The 21,405-nt window shown below is 28.1% G+C and overlaps 4 protein-coding genes and 1 long non-coding RNA gene across 8 annotated transcripts in view; 1 reads left to right on the top strand and 4 right to left on the bottom strand.

The window, feature by feature from the left end:
* LOC149894888 (zinc finger MYM-type protein 5-like) lies at window positions 1-2,571 on the bottom strand. The gene is made up of 3 exons (XM_090069167.1): window positions 2,447-2,571; window positions 302-2,326; window positions 1-190 (listed from the first exon to the last, which is right to left on the bottom strand). Exon 2 carries the CDS (start codon window positions 2,120-2,122, stop codon window positions 1,736-1,738), a length of 387 nt encoding a protein of 128 aa, XP_089925293.1. The 5' UTR covers window positions 2,123-2,326; window positions 2,447-2,571; the 3' UTR covers window positions 1-190; window positions 302-1,735.
* On the bottom strand, window positions 1,325-1,681 carry LOC149894889 (uncharacterized). Its single transcript, XM_090080034.1, has one exon. It carries the CDS (start codon window positions 1,679-1,681, stop codon window positions 1,325-1,327), a length of 357 nt encoding a protein of 118 aa, XP_089936160.1.
* Window positions 2,139-8,181, bottom strand: LOC149894887 (uncharacterized). Its single transcript, XM_090080021.1, has 2 exons — window positions 7,648-8,181; window positions 2,139-2,369 (listed from the first exon to the last, which is right to left on the bottom strand). Exons 1-2 carry the CDS (start codon window positions 8,179-8,181, stop codon window positions 2,139-2,141), a joined length of 765 nt encoding a protein of 254 aa, XP_089936147.1.
* Window positions 8,182-8,439: 258 nt separating this feature from the next.
* Window positions 8,440-9,401, bottom strand: LOC149894886 (uncharacterized). Its single transcript, XR_016449408.1, has 3 exons — window positions 9,279-9,401; window positions 8,898-9,058; window positions 8,440-8,739 (listed from the first exon to the last, which is right to left on the bottom strand). It is a non-coding gene; the product is annotated as an uncharacterized LOC149894886 (long non-coding RNA).
* Window positions 9,402-9,503: 102 nt separating this feature from the next.
* Window positions 9,504-21,405, top strand: part of LOC145192917 (NACHT, LRR and PYD domains-containing protein 14-like) — a 29,209-nt gene continuing 17,307 nt past the window's right edge. For 2 of the 4 annotated variants that reach the window (XM_090076647.1, XM_090076648.1), the window contains exons 1-5: window positions 9,504-9,638; window positions 11,761-12,048; window positions 14,248-14,268; window positions 16,321-17,655; window positions 17,776-17,805. In XM_090076647.1, the coding sequence (XP_089932773.1) occupies window positions 11,763-12,048; window positions 14,248-14,268; window positions 16,321-17,655; window positions 17,776-17,805 (1,672 nt within the window). In that variant the 5' untranslated portion in view covers window positions 9,504-9,638; window positions 11,761-11,762. Of the gene's footprint in view, window positions 9,639-11,523; window positions 11,647-11,760; window positions 12,049-14,247; window positions 14,269-16,320; window positions 17,656-17,775; window positions 17,999-21,405 lie in introns of those variants that run through there. The other 2 variants (XM_090076649.1, XM_090076650.1) reach the window with 2 other exon arrangements.

Below are 21,405 nucleotides of genomic sequence, written 5' to 3'. Positions count from 1 at the left end.
TTTTTTTTTTCGATTTTGATGCAGCTGGAAACTTGTGTCGAATATATGATTGAAACTGTTGTAGTTCAGTATATAAACTATTGTTCAGATCTTTAGGATAAGCATTTATTAGTTCTTCACAACACTGAGATGTTTATGATAATGATCCATCGACCAAACAAGAAAAGCGAACTGCTACATCATTATATCCCTGCTAGCACACAACGTTGAAAAAACGTTGAAATAACGTTGATCGACGTTGATCAACGTTGTTACAACGTTTTTTCAACGTTGTTTCAACGTTATGTGCTTGCTGGGATACTTGTCTACGTCTACTCATTTCTGTCTCAAGTTTGTCAACAATGGCGTAGAATGCAGATATAAGAAATTTGTCTCTGGTACTCAGAGATACTTCAGGGGCATCACCATCATTGAACACTGTCTTTTGTTTACGATTACGGGTCAAAGTTGACTTATAATCTACACCTGGTGTCATTATTTTTGTAGCTTCTACAAATCTTTCAAATTCATTCCTAGATTTATGCAAGTGATCTGCTAGTGAAAAATACAAATCAGCACACGTTTGTAAGTTCACATGCTCTTTTTGGAGAGTCTGACTAACCCTGTGAAAATGCTGTAATATCTCTTTCCAAAAAACAAGCATGAAAGCAAATTCTACATCTTGCATCTTTTTTGCAATGTTTTATGCTTCTCTTCTAGTGTCTCCTTTCTGTGAATGATCTTCTTGTATACATTCTAATGCTTCTGAGGATGTTGCAACTGAAGCTATCCTAAAGTCTCATCTGAGGATGAGACTTTAGGATAACTTCAGTTGCAACAGCATGTGCATCCCATCTGGTATTGGAAAGAGACTTTACCAGCGTTTCATTCACAAGGCATCCTTTCAGAATCTTCCATCTGTTGGTTGAAGCTGAGAAAAAAGTATAGATCAGCTGCACTGTATGGAAGAAGTTTACTGCCTCTAAACAGAAGTCAACGGCACTTCTGCCTACAAGATTTAGTGAGTGGGCAGCACAGGGTATGTATATAGCAAACTCAGTTTCCTCTAGAATTTTTTTCTGCATGCCCTTGTAGCACCCGGACATATTAGCTGCATTATCGTAGGATTGACCTCTGCATTTCGAAAAATCAATATTGCAAGCTTCACGTAAGTACTGCAGCACTTGCTTAGCCATACCTTCACCAGTGTGATTTTGCAACTCTAAGAAAGTCAAAAAGCGTTCAATGGGCTCTCCATCTGCTACATATCGAAGAACAACGCTTAACTGATCTATATGTGAAATATCGGGTGTTGAGTCTACTGACATAAATGGAAGCCTTTACTTCATCTCACAATATCTTCACGGACTTTTTCGGACATAATTTCAATCAGTTCTTCACATATAGTTTTGGATAAATAAGAAGGATTTCCCTTTCCAGAATTTCCATATTTCACAATGTGTGATGCTAAAAATGGATCAAACTGACTGACCAACTCTAGCAGCCCTAAATAATTTCCATTTTGTAAAGATCCAAAATTTTCATTTGTTCCTCTAAAAGCCAGACCACGCTCGGCTATAGTGCAAATAACCGCTATTTCTCGGCTCAAAACATGTTCCCAGTAACTATACTCTTCAGTTATTTGCTCTTCTAGCTTTTGTAGTACACCGGAGCCTTGTCGAGGAGTTAGGTATACTAACATGCAGTTTTTATGAGTAGCGCTTTGTTCGTGATTATCAACATAAATGTCATTTTTCTAGTCACTGAACCCATTTTTATCAGCAAAATTTGTGGAATCTGTAGATGCAAAAAGTTTACATACAAAGCAGTACACAGATCCCGTGGATGGTGAATACAATAACCACTCTCTTCTGTACTGGTCACCATTCGCTTTTGTGCCATAGAAATGTTTTTGGGAACGATATCTTGCTATTTTTCCTCCAGCATAAATGCGGCAAGATTTATCAAAGGGACCAAAATGATGCTGACAGTTAGTAGGCCCACAGTCAACCCAGTAAGCCATATCATAAGCGGAAAAGTCAATCCACAGTCCTGGATCTATTGCTTGATTATTTTTATCATTTTCATCTTTATCATCTGCATCTTTATCATCATCTTCAGCAGATTGAAGAAGGTTACGCATACAACAAATTTCATTATCAAGCTCTATTGCAGTGTCTAGATATGCAGAACAGCCTATAATCCTTTTTTGCCTGTTGCTGATCTAAAACTAAATAACTTGTTAATTTTCTGTTCGTAGCTTTCACAACAGAAATAGTGCGCTCTTTTTCTTTAGCTTGTTTTCTCTTTTGTGCACCACTTAACTGAAGACGTTTCATTTTGGGATCTGAAATTGAAAATAGTATGCGAAAAGATGTAAATAAAAATGACTAAATGATATAAAACGAAAGTGTAATTTACATAAAAATTAAAAAATTATGCAAAATAAGGCTAAAAAACAACAAACTTAAGGTGTAAGCTCCTATAAATAATTCCTTAATATCAGAATCAATAAAAATGATAAAACAAATGATAAAACAGCTTTAATAATAGTTTCACGTTGTTAATAAAAAAATATCCTCAAGTGAAGTCGTTAAAGCGCAAAAAAAAAAAAGTCATTATAGGGCGAAAAAAATAATTAGTTTAAAAAAAAGCTAAATAGAAAAAAACCTGCTCATTCATTGCTTAATTTTTAAGCATTCAAGATTTTACCAAACTTGAATGTGAATTTTTATTATAATGCATTTCTTCATTTTCATCGCACTTGTTCTATTTTCCGTTGTTTCTGGACATAAATTTGTTAAAAAAAAATATTTCTTGAGGACTTGTGGTGCCCCCAAACGCTTGGTACCCAAGGCAAATGCCTTGTTTGCCTAATGGTTAATCCAGGCCTGATTACATATGTTGATGGTGCTTAGGAGCGTGTACTAAGACCTTGCAAAACATCCTTAGAAATTTTATTTTTGGTTTATCATTAGAAAACATTTCCTCGTTCCAAAAATGTTAAAATCACCTTTTTTATTAGTTAGGGATACCCAAGAATATTGTTTTGTTTAGGTAGTTTTCAAAGAGGCATGGGACATACTCAGGTTTCTAGTTTATCGATAATAATGTTGAATGAGGGTGACTTGTAAAAAGATAGGGTAAATATAGCTAGTTTAACCCTACCCCAACCCATAACTAACCTCTTCCTAGATCTACTCTTGCTAAAGTGATAAACGTTTTTATTTGTTCTATCATAAACTCGATCAGAGATCGTTAGATGATCAAAGGTTATAAATTTTGAAAAACGTCTAATGAAGAAATTCTCAGGAACAGCTTTTTCGCTGCTCACTGTGCCGAATTACTATGGCACAAGTTGACTTTGAAAACTGTTTGAACCATTTTCTTGTGACTTTTCTTTTATGTTTATCGACAACGTTTATTGTTATTTTCCTTCTAGCTTCGAAAGCTTTGCGACCCTGCAGAAGACGTGGTAAACAAACTGGCGAGATTGAAAGATTAGATCGAAAAAATAGCGCAATTTATGTAGCGGTGATGTGCATTGGGGTGGTCCCATACATAAATGGAAAGTTTTAAAGTTATTTACTTTTCTTCCTCCAACCCACATTTGGTGATATGGCAGAGATCCATTGTAGAGATCCCACATTAAAAATATTTTGAAGATAGAATAATACTTAGAACTTAATCCAGTTAAAAATCTGTAAATATTCGTGTTTTACAAAAATATTTTATATATTTGTTGAAATTTTTTACATTTTTTTATTATTAATATTTTCTTAATTATTTAGCTTAAATCAACTTATTAGATCATTTTCTTGTTAACATTCTTTAACTGTTGTCAGCCATTTTAAAGATGTTAACTGCATAGTTTGCAATTTAAATGATAGTTTGGTTGTTTCTAAAGTATTAAAACTTTTCATGTCTGCAGTCTGCAAGCTTTGAGAATTTGAAGCAACTGACGTGCTAACACTTTACAGGTAACTTTATATTACATTGCATTACAATACTATTTTACAGCGTATGTCTGTCTCATTTTTCAATTAAAAGAACTTTATAATAATATTATATTTTGGTGAATTTGGTGTACTTATAGAAATGTTATCATTTTAATAGATGTACCCGGTAATGTAATGAATAACGATTGTTGTAGTTATTATCTTAGGTGCTGTTGTATTATTGGCAAAATTTTCAATAAAAAGTAGTCTTTATGTGCTGTATCTGTTTCAAACTAATAATGACCTGCATAGGTACTTGTGCCAAGACATCAGTCTGATTGGTTGCAGACACCAAAGAGCATTTTAAAACATCAAACCTTCCATCTCGAAGTCTTGAAAGTGTTATTCCATTACCACGTTGGTGAGAAGATGAGGTTAAAGGTCAGCGTTGACAAGTCATTATCTTTTTTTTTTTGTAATGGAAAGCATCTTGTTTAATGCATTTAATGCAGGTGTTTACTACATTTTGTTGTACTGCCAAGTATCATATAATTTGCGAATTACAATTAATAATTGTGCATTTTCAAAACAAATGGTTTGTTTGCAAATGTTTGCTCTTCACTCTTGTTGACTTCTTGAAAAATTGCCGACTTGCTAATGGTGAAATCGCGAAAACTTTGATAGCGCAGAGCAAGTCCTAAATGTTATTATAACTTGTTGAAGTTTTTATCAGAACATCTTTACATCACACAATTTGTAGGTTGAAGAGAAACATTTTGATACCTTCATATTTTAGGACTCCCCTAATGTGCATGCATATTTTAGGACTACCCTAATGTGCATACATATTTTAGGACTACCTAATGTGCATGCATATTTTAGGACTACCCTAATGTGCATGCATATTTTAGGACTACCTAATGTGCATGCATAGCTAATGAGATCGCAAAACAAAAAGAAAGTTTATTTCGTGGAGATCGAAACATTTTACGCAGGATCGGGATATAGCTTGACGTTTTATAAGTTAAATAAGTTTATTTTTTAAAGTTAAATAAGTAAAAAACCAAAAACAAAATACAAAAAAACTTTAAGCAAATTATCATCATTTATTCATTTATTCAATATCATTACATATATATTTTCATCTTAAATATATTTACAAATATGACATAAATTTTCGTCTGCTTAAAAGTTTAATTAATTTTTCATATTATTTTTACATCCTGCGAAGAACAATAAATATAGGGTAAGTCCGGGTGAGATGGCCGTACGGGAGAGATGGCCAGTTCAATTATTTTTGAAAGTAAAAGCTAGATAGCGCTAGTTTACGCTTAGTTTGCTTCTGTCAGCGGAGACCACTAGTGCACGTGCAAGGTTGTAGTAATATTAAATCAAAATGTAAGTTAAAACCTCTTTATTTGTTTTCAAAAGTATAAAAATTTTTCAATGGATTCACATTTTACCTCGCGGTGAAATAATATCGATTCAAAGTTGTAGTTTTTTTATTTTGTCCTGTTTATTATGATTGATTTATTGCATTCTAACCTCAAATTTTAAAGTATTGTAACCATTCAATTTCTTCCGATATGACCAATAGGACCATGCGCAAATAGGAGAGATGGTCATATGCGGTCTACAAGAGAAAAACAGTTACATGCCGAATGTCTACAAGGGAAAAACAGTTATCAGGCGCGGTAATTGGACAGAAGACGCTACTCATTCTGTTAAAAATCAGGAAATGACCATCTAATCTACATCTAAAACCTACGGCATTTCCGCTCTATCATAGGCCTTGGTACGCTATTAAAATTTTAAGTTCTTCTGCAAAAAAATGACTTTCGAAAGTGAAATAAGTTTGAAAACGACGATTAAATGGTGGACTTAGGTTGAGATTACGAAAAGGTTTTGAAGTTTTTCCAAACAACTTACTAATACTTATTTTTCAATAAACAATTTTTTTGCGTTTCTCTCAAAGTCATAACGTTAAGGCTGGCGGCGGGGATACTTTCGGTATTTGGAAATACTTTATCCATTGTTTCATCAATTTTGTATTTCATTTTTTTATATCATATTTAACATATTCCATCTAATTAATTATTTTCAAAGGTGATATGTTTACCTATACCTATATACCTATACCTCCATCCAGCAAAATCTATGATCTATGATCTATATTTACGATATTTTATTATCAAAAAGAATTTTTAATTTTTAAAATCAAAAACTTATTTAAATTTTTTAAGTTGAAATAAGAGTTTAGTGTTAAAAATTCAAAAACTGCTCATCTCAACTTCGACAAAAATGACGGAAAAGTTTATACTTCTGTTATTTAGGGCCGTTTTAATCTACAGGGAAAGGGTGAAGATGTAGATTTTGTTTTGAGTTAAAATGCAAAGGCGCGAAATTCATAAAATTTCTGAAAAAAGTGTTTTGCTGATTTCAAGTTCTACGGAATGATTTGGATTAATGTTGTAAAATAATTTTGCTACAATTACGATAATTCAGCTACACTAGCAAATTCATAACAGCTTGTACTCTGAAGGCCAAAAGGTTTTATCACCTGTAGTTGTTTTCTTTTTCCTTTCTAAAAACTCTTTCTTTTTTTTTTTACCCTTTAACAGTCCCGTATTTTTTTAAATTACGATTGCTGTTAGTCCAGTGTTTTTTTTTAATGGTCTCAAAATCTCCATCTTTTTAACTATTGAATTAAAAATTGTTTTCACTGTGTTAATAAAATATGAAGAGATACATTAAACCGTAACGGCATGGACATTTGAGAACCACTTTCAGTTTGTGTATTATTACAGCATGGACTGTTAAAATTAAACTACTTTTCACAATTTTTAGAAAAATTTTATAAAAGCATCTTTTATTACAAATAAAGAGTATTATTCTTTTTCTTTTTTATGTTATTTATAAATTAAATGTTTTAGAGAATGAAAACTCGATAAATTAGGCGCATTTTAAATTCAAAGCGGTCATTCGTGTAAAACGCTTTTTAAAACTACTCAAGTCGATTGCAATTTTTTATCTCCCAGAATAAACGATTACTATAGTTGAATTCAACATCTACTTTTCTTCCACCCTTAAAAAGTAAATCGCTTACATCTTTTACTTGTTTAAATAAACTTAACGAACTACTTGATTAAACTCTTGTTAAATTTATTCTAAAACTTAAAAGCAATAAATGTGTTACTAAAGGTATAAAGATACTCTTTATATTTCGGTTGTGAGACCAGGGAAGCATTTCATGTTTATCTAAACGAGGATTAGGATGACGCTCTTTTTCTGTCTTATTTATACATCAAGTACAGAAAATTGAGAAGTACTCAATCAAAACTCTAAAAACTAAATTGCTTAGATGTTTTTTCCTTCCTGTTCAAATGCAAATGCAGACTCTCGATACAGTGCTTCTTAAAACTCCAAACAACTCTATTATGTCTGTAACACTAGCGCCTGCCATACGTGCACCAACAAGTGTCCTCTTTTGAAATTTGACTAAAAGTCCGTCAATAAAGTTTTTTTTTTTTATTCATTTCTTAATTATGATATTTGAAAAAAAACTAAAATTTTTTAGAGCAACATGATAAAGTACATGAATAATTAACTAAAAAGCAACAAAAAATTCTTCATTTTGAAGATTTTATTCTTTTAAAGCTGGTGTTTGTAGTATTTTGACCAACCCCTGTAAATGTAAAAATCTAAAAGACATTGATATTATCAACTGAACCTGAATGTTAAAGTTTATACTAAATAACACTGACAAAACATTCCTATATGTCTCTACAAGATTTCTATGCTCTTTTAAGATATCTGTAGAGATCAAACCTTGATTTTCTTCTAAGTACAACTTCATATTGGGAAAAGCTACAGCTGACTTCCAAACTTTACCATTAATGGATACAACAGCACCAGTCGGTTTAAAATCATTAATTGTAGTAGGCCAAAGCCAATCATGCTCTATACGGCTACCTTTACGACCAATCTTTTTGTAATTCCTTACTAAAAACTTGTCACCTACTTTAAAATTAAATGATTTGAAACTTTTTAATTGTTTTTTATCATAGTACTTTTGCATTTTTTTTTTTGCAATACAAATATTGTTATCTACTATAGCATGAACTGAAATACAAGAATCCATTCTTTCTTGAATTTGGTCTTCAGTTGCATTACCTTTCAAAATGGAAATATTATCACCAATAAAATTAGGATTACTATCATTAAGAGCAAGAGTTGAAAAAAGGCATGCTTCTCTGCCAAACATTAAAAAAAATTGATGTGTACTTAGTAGAAGATTGTACACATGTACGGAGATCAAATAAGACTGGTTCTAATAAAGTATCCCAATTATTCTGGGTTTCATTAATTACTTTTGATAGAGCTCACTTAATAGTCTGATTCGTTCTTTCATCTTGTCCATTTGTTTGTGGATGATAAGCAGAGGTTATTAAATGCTTAATATTAAAGGTAGAAAATAAATATTCACTTAAGTCATTTACAAACTCTCCACCTTGGTCTGAAATAATCTTTTTTTGAGGACCAAATCGATAAAACAAAGTAGTAAGAGATTTAGAAACAAAAGAAGCAGACTTTTCTGGTATTCAAAAAGCTTCAACATACTCACTCCAAAGGTCAGTAACAGTTAAAATATATTTGTTACCTTGTGTTGTAAGTGGAAGGGGACTAATAAGGTCAATACCTAAAATTTCCCATAATTCATTAACCTTGATAGACTTTAGTTCTGGAGCACAAGTTTTAATTTTCTCCATCCTCTGACATTTGTCACATTCTTTTACCCATTTGGTAATATCACTAACCACAACTACATAACATTATAAAAAGTATAAGAATATAACTCTAGAAATTGTATTATCTTTACATTAAAACTAAAAATAACCATGTCAATAGTCTTTTTTAATGTAAAAAAAAGTGATTATTTTAAGAGAATATTTAGTGAAAAACAAACTCAAATACTCTTACCTAGCCAGTAAAAAGACTTTTTAGTTTAAACCTGGTGTTATTAAGACCAACATGTGCACCATGATTAGAGTTATGCACATCTCTAAAAGCAAGTTTCTTTTCTTCATCTTTTGAAAGAACTTGTAGCTTATGACAAGCGTTTACATAGTACAAAATTCCATCTAAAAGAAAAGGATTAAATGGATAAAAGTCAAACGTGCCACATTTTAAATCAAACAGTACATACTACGGCTGATTTTCAAATTAGAAATAGATTTTTGAAAAAATATATAAGTCATAGCATTTTTATAGAATATTTATTTATATATTACATCTGCAATAACTTATCTCCAAGTAAACTCAAAGTTAAAAGCCGATATTCTTCTAAAAGTCAATACATACCAAAAAATTGAACATTTTTTGCATATTTTAGAAATGATTTACGCTGTTTCAAACTTAAAACTTCCTTAACTTTCCCATCCCAAAGATATTGCTTAACATCAGTAACAGAATAGTCATAGGCCACGATTTTCCACGTTTAAAATCTCAGCTACTTTTTTAATGCTGGGGTTTAGGATCCTTATTTTGGGAGTTACAACATGTTTGCGCATGCGCAGGACTGTTTTTCTACTTATTTAACGAGCTACTTATTTAACGTGACACCGGGAGTTGTCAAAGCATAAATAGATGATTAGGGCAGCGCAGTTCTAGACTTCAAACTCTTTACACTCCTTTGCTTGAGAAAAACAACCTGTCAAATAGGTAGGCATTTAAGTTTAACAAATATTGCTCTTTGCTGACAGGAAGATTTAAATCAGTTTTTGAATTCGATTTAAATCAGTTTGACTTTTCTTTTTTTTTTGTTAGGTTTATTTTTTCTGATTATTAATCATTGCATACAGCGTTTTCAAACTTTGAACATTTAAAAGAAAAAGTGTTTACCAAACGAATTTTTCATTTAAGATTGAACAATTTGCAAGTGACATCACCACCTCTTGTTCATCTATAACATTATCGTTCATTTGATATAAGTTGAGACATTTAAAATTCTAAGATTCTGAAATAAATCTGTAATGCTTCGTATAGCATTTATAGTTTTTTTCTTAAATTGAAATGCCTGTTTTTTTTTTTTTTTGCTTTCAAATTGTTGCTTATTGCTTACTAGTGAGCATAAAAAAGTTTAAGTGAAAAAGTTTAGTTGTTTGAAAATTATTTGAAAAATATTCGAATAACTTCAAAAAGAAATATTTGAATATTCTTATCAAAATACACTAGAGATTAGTTTTACACTCTTTTTTTAAAAAAAATAAAATTGGCAGGTTTGTTTTTTAAGATATTGTCTACAAAAGTTTTAATCTCATGTGTCAATTTAACCCAAATATCAATTAAGCCCATTTCTTTGTTAAGCTAAAAAATTAGTCTGATGATAATCAACAGTTTTTAAAAAAAAATTAATCTGATGATAATCAACAGTTTTTGCTATAAAACAAGAGTGCATTGCTGTTATGTTATGTTGCATGAAGTATTGTTTGTTGCCAATTTGAATGGTGTTAGTAATTATCTTCTTTCTTGATTCAATCTTCAAATTTTATTAAATATAAAAGAAAAAAGAAAAAAAAGGAAAATGGGAGTTTTAAAAAAATAAACTTATTGCTTTTCTTCTTTTTTTTGTTCTTTTTTTTTTGAAAACTATTCAAATTTACTTTTGAATATATATAACTTTCAATAAGTAAAATAATTTTTATCCGTAAGTAAGAGATGACTGTCACCAATTAAATGCAACTGTTACTAATTAATATAGTATCAATCTCATCAAAAAATATAACAACTGTTATAAATTGAAATCACTGTTATCTATAAATAAAATATAATATAAATATAATATAATGTAGTTTTCTCCTCTATTTATACCATATGCTTTTCCTAAAATAACCTTCAAAAATCGTCATAAATAACTGCAAACACATATTTAAAATTCTTTGGTTTTCATTGGTAAAAGCTATTAAAACTATTGAATCCATAACATCATTAAATGTCTTAGAACTTTCCGGAATGGAATAACATATAAATATAGTATAAACATAATATAAATATACTATAAATATAATATGAATATCATGTTTTGTACCAAAAATGAAAAGTTTATGTAAATAGAGACTGGAGTCTCACTGTTTATTTCCTGTATTGGCAGTGTCAGAACTTGAATATACACCAATATTATTGTTAAGTTATATTTGAATCTTCACATATAAATGTAAGTCAATTTTTATTGGTGGCTTTTAAAAGAGATAAAGCAACATTTTAAGCTCACTTAGTGTGGTGATTGCTCTTTCTCTTCAGTGTAAACTCCTGTTACAACAACAATATCAGTATCATTTCTTTCCTGGTCCATAGACAAGACTTAAACATGCTAAGTTTTCAGATTTTTCGAATTGAATATTGTTGTAAATTAAACATTTTAGGATTTAAATCATTTTATTTGACATATGAGGTTTAATGGGTAACAACTGTTAATGTTGTTACCCATTAAACCTCATGTGTCAAATAAAATGTTAAAACATCTTCTTCACAGGTTGGTACAGGAGAAAGTATTGATGTCAACTTTTTAGTTTCAGTTCTGATAGTCAGTCTCTCATTTAAATAATGTTTTTAAAACTTAAGTTGTTTGCCACTTGTTTTGTTTTCAAGTAGTTCATGGTGATGAGAGCTGTGAATCAACGGTTTCTTATATCAGTTAATCCTCTGTATTTTGTAACCAGTACTAAAATTGGTAATGAAACACATTAGAATGTATATGTTTGTTGATTGAAATTTATTGAAAAGAAGCTCATATATATGATTAAAGTATTCATAGTATAGCAGGTGATAAATAATTTTTATTTAGGAATGGATGCAAAAGTAGTGAATATTTTAAAAGATAAAGTGGCATTAGAGTGGAAAATATTTGCACGTTACACTAGTTTTAATGATGTAGATGCTGTTAATGATCAAATAGATCATGATGTGGATGTTGATCTAGTAGGTCATGATGATTTGACGAGAGGAAAGTGTAAAATTGAAATTTTCTTAAAGAAACTTTACCAACAGCATCCAAATGATTACAGAACATGCATTCAGAATTCTCTGAAAGTTATGGGAAGAAATGATGTTTTACAAGATATAACCTTATTGGGTGAGTTTCTTGTAGTTTTTGTATGTCTCTCTTCAGATAATTCAAAATAATAATTCATAATAATTCAAAATAATAATTCAAAATAATAATTGCAAATTGAAAAAAAATTTCAAGAAAACTTCTTTTTGAAAAGTTGTTTTTGTTAAATTATTGAATTTTTTCAATAATTATCTTTAACAATTAAATAACTCTTGTCTTTGAAGAAGCATTTTTAATCCTTGTTAGAAAAAGTAAAATACTTTAAATATATATTTTTAATCAAATTATTTTTGTTGAATAATTGCCATTTTGCAAGCTTTTGAATCAACCAAGCCCACAAATTTTCAATGCCATTAAGGTATAGGCTGTTGCAAGCAAATTCATTGTGTTGATTTTCTTTTGTTATAAACAATCTTAGTCAATTATTGCTGAAAGACATGGCATTATCTTGTTGTTATGTTGTTCTTTTGCTAAAAAACCCAAGTCTTTAATAAGTTTACCAAGAATATGTATGGCTAGAGATAATCACCTTATTATTGGTTTATTTATAATTTTAAAAATGTGTACTTTTGTTTGCGTTCTTTAAGTTGCCAGGTTTTTTAATTTATGTGTTCGATTAAAAGCATGTTTTACTTAAGACATCCAATTAGCTCAATCTTTTTCAGAAAAGCAAAATGTTGTCTTACTTTAGTCATTTCGTTTCAAATTTTGATTTTTAAAAAAAAAATTCTATTAAGCATCATGATGCTTAATAATAACAACAACAACCGTTGATATCAGCGTTGATTTTTCAATTTTAATCAAATAATGCCAATTAAAATGAAAATTTATGTGTAAATTATTTCAAATAAATCTATATTAAAAATAATTTATATATTTAAACATACAAAGTTGCATTAATTCAGAAAAAAATTGCAATATCTCACAAACCTTATGTTATTTTGTTTAAAGACTGTGCAGAGTTGCTATTCAATCAAAACCAATTTCATCCAAAACAATTTTACATAAGAATGTAAACCAGTCACACCAAAAACCTGGGTGTGTTAAGCACATAAAGAGTCCAACTTCAGTAACTTTCTAAAATTTGATTTATCTTAAAAGATTGATATTTATAGAAATTTGTACTTTATTCATTTAAAATCAAAAAACCAAATGTCGATGCTTAATTTCTATGATGCTTAAATTAATAGCATAGCTGTGGTATTAAGTTTTAATTTTCTGACCTTATATTTTTAATAGCTACTTTTTTAGTTATTTTCTTGTTGTTTTTGTTTATCATCATCATCATCATTATAATCATCATCATTATCATCATCATCATCATCATCATCATCATCATCATCATCATCATCATCATCATCATCATCATCATCATCATCATCATCATCATCATCATGATTTTTATTATTATTATTATTATTGTTATTATTATTATTGTTATTATTATTATTATTATTATTATTATTATTATTATTATTATTATTATTATTATTATTATCATTATCATTATTGTTGTTATTATTATTATTATTATTATTGTTATTATTATTATTACTATTATTATTATTATTACTATTATTATTATTATTACTATTATTATTATTGTTGTTGTTGTTGTTGTTGCTATTGTTGTTATTGCCTGAATGTGGTTTTGTTTTGTGAAGTTTTAAATTGCTTATTTGTTTACATAAATGTTTTAATTTGCAAAACATCAAATTTCTATTTGTTTGAATTTAAATTTAGTTTTTATGAGATTCAACTTTAAATGATTTTACATTCTTTGTATTTTTTATTCCAATTCAGTAGAAGACTGTTTTTATTTATTATTTTGTATCGATTTGTTTAGTCTTTTTTTATTATTTTTTAGTCTTTTGATTCCCCTGATGTTTTTTTTAAAATATAGTATATGATAATTCTTCTAATACATTTAATGAATAACTGTCATGGTTACTTTTTATTTAGTTTCTGTTCAATGTTGGTAAATGATTTCATTTCTTAAATCTTGTATTTGTTATAAAAAAAACTTTATTCAAATTTTATTCAAAGTTATATTTATAATCATTTGAGTAAAAGACTCCTTTAGTTTTTTATCTATTCAGTTTTTCTTTTAAACAGTGATTTAGTTCTCCTCTCATTTTATTCTTTTAGATTATATATTTTCTTATGCAATTTTTTGTTTTCATTAATAACTTTTATGGTTTTTCTGTTTTTTTTTTCCAGATGCAGAACAGCAAAAAGATGGTAAGCAAATGTCAAATTACTTTTTGAATAAAATATTTTTTAGTTACAATAAACTATGTAAAATTAAAAAGTAGTTGACAAAATTTTATAAAGACTTTATCACTTCCTTCTAACACCCGTTAAAATCTCAAGCAAAGCTCAAAAGATTAGAAACAGCTAGTTGTGAAATTGTTACCTTTTCTGAAAAAGTCATGAAGTTGAAAGAAGTTGTGATATCCAAACTTACAAACTAAGAAAGTGTGTTAAAGTCAGATGGCCTCTTCAAAATATTTTCTCTGTTAGAACATCCAAACATTTTATAGAAACAAGCCAATTGTAAAATTTTTGTGGGTTTTATAAGTGATATAAAAATAAACTGAAAGTTATGCTAAATTATTTCTAAACATTTTTGCGGTTGTTTTCAATTATTTTTTATGCAGTTTTTTATGATAATAATGATTTTAAAAAATTGTTCTTCTTTATCACATCTATTTTTTTGAAAGTTTTTCATTTAATGTCAGCAATGATCTGCCATCATAATTTCATTCAATTGGAATTATGGTGGGAGATAATTGTACAAGTTCAGTATTATCTTGATGCTTCTCTTTACCTTTACTTATAGCTAATGTAAAAATTTTTATTTCTGTTGTTGTTGGTATTATTTTTGTAATTATATTTGTTATTAATATTTTTATTGTTGTTAATATTATTTGTTGTTAATATTATTTTTATTGTTGCTGTTATTATTGATATTGTTTTTATTATTATTAATGTTATCATCATCATTTTTATTTTTCTTATTGTTATTATTGTTTTTATTATTATTGTTATTACTGTCTTTATTATTATTATTATCATTATTATTATTATTATTATTATTATTATTATTATTGTTATTATTATTATTATTATTATTATTATTGTTATTATTATTATTATTATTATTATTGTTATTATTATTATTTATTATTGTTATTATTGTTATTATTATTATAGTTATTATTGTTATTATTATTATTATTATTATTATTATTGTTATTATTATTATTATTGTTATTATTATTATTATTATTATTATTATTATTATTATTATTATTATTATTATTATTATTATTATTATTATTATTATTATTATTATTATTATTATTATTGTTATTATTATTGTTATTGTTATTATTGTTATTATTATTATTATTTTTATTATTATTATTATTATTATTATTATTATTATTATTATTATTATTATTATTATTGTTTTTATTATTGTTATTGTTATTATTGTTATTATTATTATTATTTTTATTATTATTATTATTATCGTTACTATTATTATTATTAATATTATTATTATTATTATTATTATTTCTATTATTATTATTATTATTATTATTATTATTATTATTATTATTATTATTATTATTATTATTGTTATTATGATTATCATTTTTATTGTTGATAGAATAATAATGATAATAACAATAATAATAAAATCACTAAAAGTACTAATAACAACAAAAATAATATTGATTCAGTTGAATAACTTTATAATAAGTCAATATGTAATAAAAAAAGGAATATACAAAAACAGCCTCCAAAGCAAATTAAGAAAAACACAATAAAGGCTTAAAATTCATATAATAAAGTTGACTATAAAAAGTGTGATGAGATCAGGAAATAGGGAAGAAGGACAAGGGGAATAATTAATATACACACAAACACATTATATACAAAATAATTATAAAAGCATTAAAACTTGGCTTTTTAAAATCTTTTATTGTTTTATATTTAAAATTGTTTATAACAATCTTAAATTTTTCATTAGATGCTATAACAACTTTGCTTTAATACACCTCTCCATTGAAAAACGAAGATTTTAAAAAATTTTCTTTTTTTTAAATAAAATTTTTTTTTTGTTTTGATTTAAGTAAAAAACAAAAAAATTGCTGTTGTTTGTGTATTTTTGGATATCAGAGTGTATTAAAAATCCCCTGTAAGCTTATATTCAAATTCTAATTTTAAGTTTTCTATTCTGAACTCACACCAAACACTTTTTTTATACTTATGTTCTTTCAGAAATGTGTGAAGCACTGAAGAAGTTTTATCAAAAAACTTATGAAAAAATGGATCAACTTGAACACAACGTAATAAGTCCCACTAATGTTGATTTTTTAAACAAGTTTGTAGAAATGACAGTAGTTGATGCAAATGATACAGAGAGAGATACTTTAAATATTGCTGAGCTAGAGTTGTTCCTTCACAAACAAACAACTTACAAACCAATTGAGTTTTATGAAGCATTCTCAAAAGAACTACCTTTACTCTTGCTTTGTGGTATTGCTGGAATTGGAAAAACTTGTTTCCTCAGAAAATGCTTACTTGACTGGGCCAGTAATACCTTATGGAAAAAAGTTGATCTTGTTATTTACCTTGAATGTAGAAAGTTAAATCAATATCAAAATATTGTTAGCATAAACGAGTTACTAAAAGTTTTCTACAAAAATGTTTTTAAAGAATGTGATGTTTGTGAACACTTTTCAGTTTTGTTTGTGATAGATGGTTTGGATGAGTTTGCTTATTTGGATGAATTAATAAATCACAGTTCTCTAAATCCAGGCAATCATCCCATTGTTAATGTGTTAGCAGATATTTTGGACTTTCACAAATACAAATGTGTTGTTGCTGGAAGAGTTGGAGCTATATTACAATATAAAAATAAAATGACAGAATGTAGGGAGAAATTGACCATTCAAATAATGGGTTTTAATGACCTTGGAATAAATGAGTATGTAGAAAGAGTTGGAAATGCAAAAAAAGCCATAAAAGATGTTCTTAAGTCATCTCACATTGCTAAAGCAATGGCATCTGTCCCTTTTTACTTATCAGCAATGTGTACAGTTATCGGTTCATCCATGCTCAGTGGTTCTGATTCATTCCTCAGTACAACAGAGTTGTATTGTTGTATATTTGTATACTTTTTGCAAAAGCATATAAACAGAAACAATGAACCAGTTTATAAGTTGATGGAAAAGGAGAGTAGCAAGCAATTCATTTTAAAAGTTTGTAAAGTTGCTTGGCATTTGTTTAATGAAAGCAAATTTATTTTTTCTCAAAAGCGAATGGAAGATTATTTTGAAGATATTGGTGACATTGAAAGTAATGATTTAGGTTTCATTGAAAAAGTTGAGTCACAGCTTGGTTATCAATATCAGTTTGTTCACCTGACTTTGATGGAGTTTTGTGTTTCACTACATGCACACATTAATTTGAGTCCTGAGGAGATTCTTAGTAATAGAAAATTGCGAAGCTGCTTGCCAATGATCTGTGGTCTGAAAAATGAAAATGGAAGACCTTTTTTGAGATTGCTTGCTGACTTGAAAACTTCAAAGAAGGAAAGTAACTCCATGTTTGGTAAGTTCATGAAAAGTTTTATAGAAATTTTAGAACCAGTTTTATGCTTCCTTTGATAATCATGTTTGTGAATTGTAGTGAAAATGCATCGATTTTTCATTTTTTTTTTTTTATATGAAGAAAGAAACTCCTTGCTTCATGCTGTGCTAGGTAAGTTCATGACTAGTGTTAAAGAAATTTAGAATCAATATTTGATTCATTTTATTATTGAAAACTTCATTTGATTTGTAATTTATATTGAAAGTTTTTATCTTTTCCAGATGACTCAAGTAATTTAATTTTTTGTATTGGTAAGTTAAAGAATAACTTTTAAATATGGTTACTGTCTCTGTTAAAATAAAAATATCAGTTAACTGAAAAAAAGCAACAAAAAAATGATGGCCACCAAAAGATTTAATATTTCAAATAGATAAGAGACTAAACTTATGCAGATCATTATTAAATATTTAAAACACGTTTTTCAGTTGAATGCCTTTTTTCGTTTTTATTAACATATAGTTTTAGGGCTTAACATAATTAATTATTATCAGTCATTTAGTTCTCCTCTCATTTTATTCTTTTAGATTATATATTTTCTTATGCAATTTTTTGTTTTCATTAATTACTTTTATGGTTTTTCTGTTCTTTTTTCCAGATTTTACAATAACATCTTGGAGCCTTTTATTTATACTTTTATATAGATTTTCAATAAATGTGATACAGATATTGTACCATTCTTCTTTGAGAACATTCCAAAGCTCATTTACATTTGATGACAATATTTCCATCTTCTTTCTGTCTAAGTAGTCCCACACATGTTCAATTATGTTCAAATCAGAGCTCAGAGAAGGCCAAAGCATGGTTTGAAGCACTCCCTCCTCTTGCAGATTTGGCAAATAATTTTTAACTAATTTGCAAGTATGTTTGGGATCGTTATCCTGTTGTAGGATAAAATAATCCCTGATCAGTTGTCGTCCAGAAGGCACATTATGGTTGTGTAAAATATTTTTGTATTTTTCACCTGTAAGCTTTTCCGTTTTTCTAACAATATTCCCTACCTCTTTTATTGAAATATACCTCCAAACTTGAGTACTCCCTCCACCATATTTAATTTTTGATGCTAGACATGGCTCCTTCAATGCCTCTCCCTTTCTTCACCTAACATACTGACGTCTATTTGTCCCAAATATTTGTAATTTAGATTCGTCTGTAAACAATACCTTGTCCCATTGATTTTTCTGCCGTTCTTTGTGCTCTTTGGCGAACTTTAATCTTTTTTCTTCATTACCTTTGCGTAGTAAAGGTTTTTTAATTGCTACACAGCCTTTTAATTCAGATTTTAATAAAGATCATCGCACAGTAGATGCATGTACTAAAGTTCCACTTGCTCTTTTATTATCTTAAATGAGTTCTGCGCTTATTTCTTGCGATTTTGTAGCGGTGTTATTTTTAAAAACTGTTCATCGCGTTAGCTTACCTTCTTTGGATGACCAGACCTCTTTTTATCCACTACATCACCAGTTTCATTATGTTTTCTTAACTATTTTTTAAGCTGACGCTTGCAAACAATTCACACGTTTGGCTATTTTAACTTCACTATAGCACAATATAATTTTATTATAAAACAAAACTTTTGAAAAAAAAAAATCTTTTTTAGATGAAAAAATCTGTAATTAACACGAGAGCTCAACAGTAACTAAAAATTCTTCTCCACATTCGTAATTATTAAAAAATATTTAATAATAATAAATTTAAACAAAATAATAAATAGTACAGTGGTTGATGTAATCAATTTCAAGTGTTGATCCTTGTCCTTAATAAATGAACAAACATAAGTGGGTGAAAAATGATATAAGTTGAAACCATCTAAAAAATATTAATAAAAAAATTGTTTTATTAACATAATTATTACTAAAATAAATAAATATAGCTTTATTTTAAACAATATCTTAGTTTGATTTAATAAAAATTAAACCAAGATATTGTTTAAGATAAAATCAATATTATTTACTTATATTTATTTAAGTGTACATTTTTTAAAAAAACTCTTAGGTGCTACTATCTTTTGCACAGTACTGTATATATAAGGGTGGCACTAAAGTTTCTACACAATAAAAAACTCAACTTCATTTTATTAATGAAAACGTCTCTGCAAATGGTGATTTATATGTTTAACGTATTTTACCAGCTTATAAAGAAGCTATGAATAATAAAAATGCATTTTAAATGAAAGATGAAGCAAATTACCATATCAAATAATGCAATGGCATTGATTTAAGAGAACTTCATAAAGGTTTCAACAAATTGGCCAGGAAACTCTCCAAACCTAAATCCCAAACTTAAATCCCCTGGAAACTTGCTGGTCTTATTTAAAGTATAAAGTATTTAAAGAACCAAGATTTTGAATAAAAGACCAGCTAATTTCCAGAATGGGAGAACTACAAAACTTGTGTGAAAGTTTTTTTTGTAGATTTTTGGCTTTGCAAATAATAGCAAAAATTTTTTCTGAGTTTTTATTTCAAGACACCAGAGTTTAGAAACTTTTGCGCCACCCTGTATATATGTATGTTAGTGTGTATACATACATACATACATACATACATACATACATACATACATACATACATACATACATACATACATACATACATACATACATACATACATACATACACTGTTAAAAAAATATCGCGTTTTCTACGGAAAATTTCCGGCAGCTACGATGACAAAACTTCCCGTTATTTTACGGAAAAACCCATCACATGTAAACGGAAGTTTCTGTAAATAAACGGATATTTCCGTTTAAATACAATGGGTTTTTTCCGTTTATTTCCGTTAAATAACGGGAGGTTTTGTCATCGTAGCTGCCGGAAATTTTCCGCATATAAACTGAAATTTCCGTTGAAAATCAATGCGTTCTCCCCGTTAAACAACAGAAAGGTTGTGGCAACTCAACTGCCGTATAGTTTTCGTAAATGAAAGGAATGTTGTTCATATGAAAATTTAAAAAGTGAACATTTTAAATGTAAAGTAGATTGAATGTTATCGAAAATATTATCTAAAACAAATCATTTTTGATTTACAATAAAATATTAAATTTTCCGTGATTAAATAATCAATTTGTAAATAAACAACTTCAAATAAAAAAAAAAAAAATTTTAATAAAGTATTAGCACATAATAATATAATTATATTACATAATCCTATATAAATTTACAGTAGGGTGCAAAAAAAAAGCCACACTCAATTTTTTAATAAAAAAAAAGCAATAAAAAATGTCTTAAACTCATATAATAAAAGTGATATAAGACAATTTTGATAGAAATGCTTTTGATATTATTCTATATTACATATAATAAAAAGAAATTAGGATTTGTGAAGTATTTTTCAAGTTTTAGTTGTATAAGTACTTAATTGGCCACACTTTGTTTTTTATGACTTCTGCGCATCTAGAAAGCATACTATCTACATGCCTTTTTAATAAGTCATTTGGCAAAGCATTCCAACCAACAAGAAGAGTTTGGAACAGTTCATCTTCATTTGTTGCCCTACGATCTTTCAACTTTTTATCCAATATAGACCATAGGTTTTCAATTGGATTTAAATCAGGAGACTGTGCTGGCCAAGACATAACTGTTATCAATTTAGATTCTAGATATCTCTTATTCAACCGTGCTGTATGTTTGGGATCGTTATCCTGTTGAAAGATGTAGTCACCATTAGGAAAAAATTCTTTTATACTTGGTCCAAGTTGATTAACTAAGATTTTGT

This window comes from Hydra viridissima, unplaced genomic scaffold (assembly GCF_058129835.1).
Source record: "Hydra viridissima isolate aposymbiotic clone 2 unplaced genomic scaffold, HvirCarnegie_v1 scaffold_1, whole genome shotgun sequence".
In the NCBI taxonomy this organism is placed as follows: domain Eukaryota; kingdom Metazoa; phylum Cnidaria; class Hydrozoa; order Anthoathecata; family Hydridae; genus Hydra; species Hydra viridissima.
This window is presented reverse-complemented; position numbering and strand designations above follow the sequence as displayed.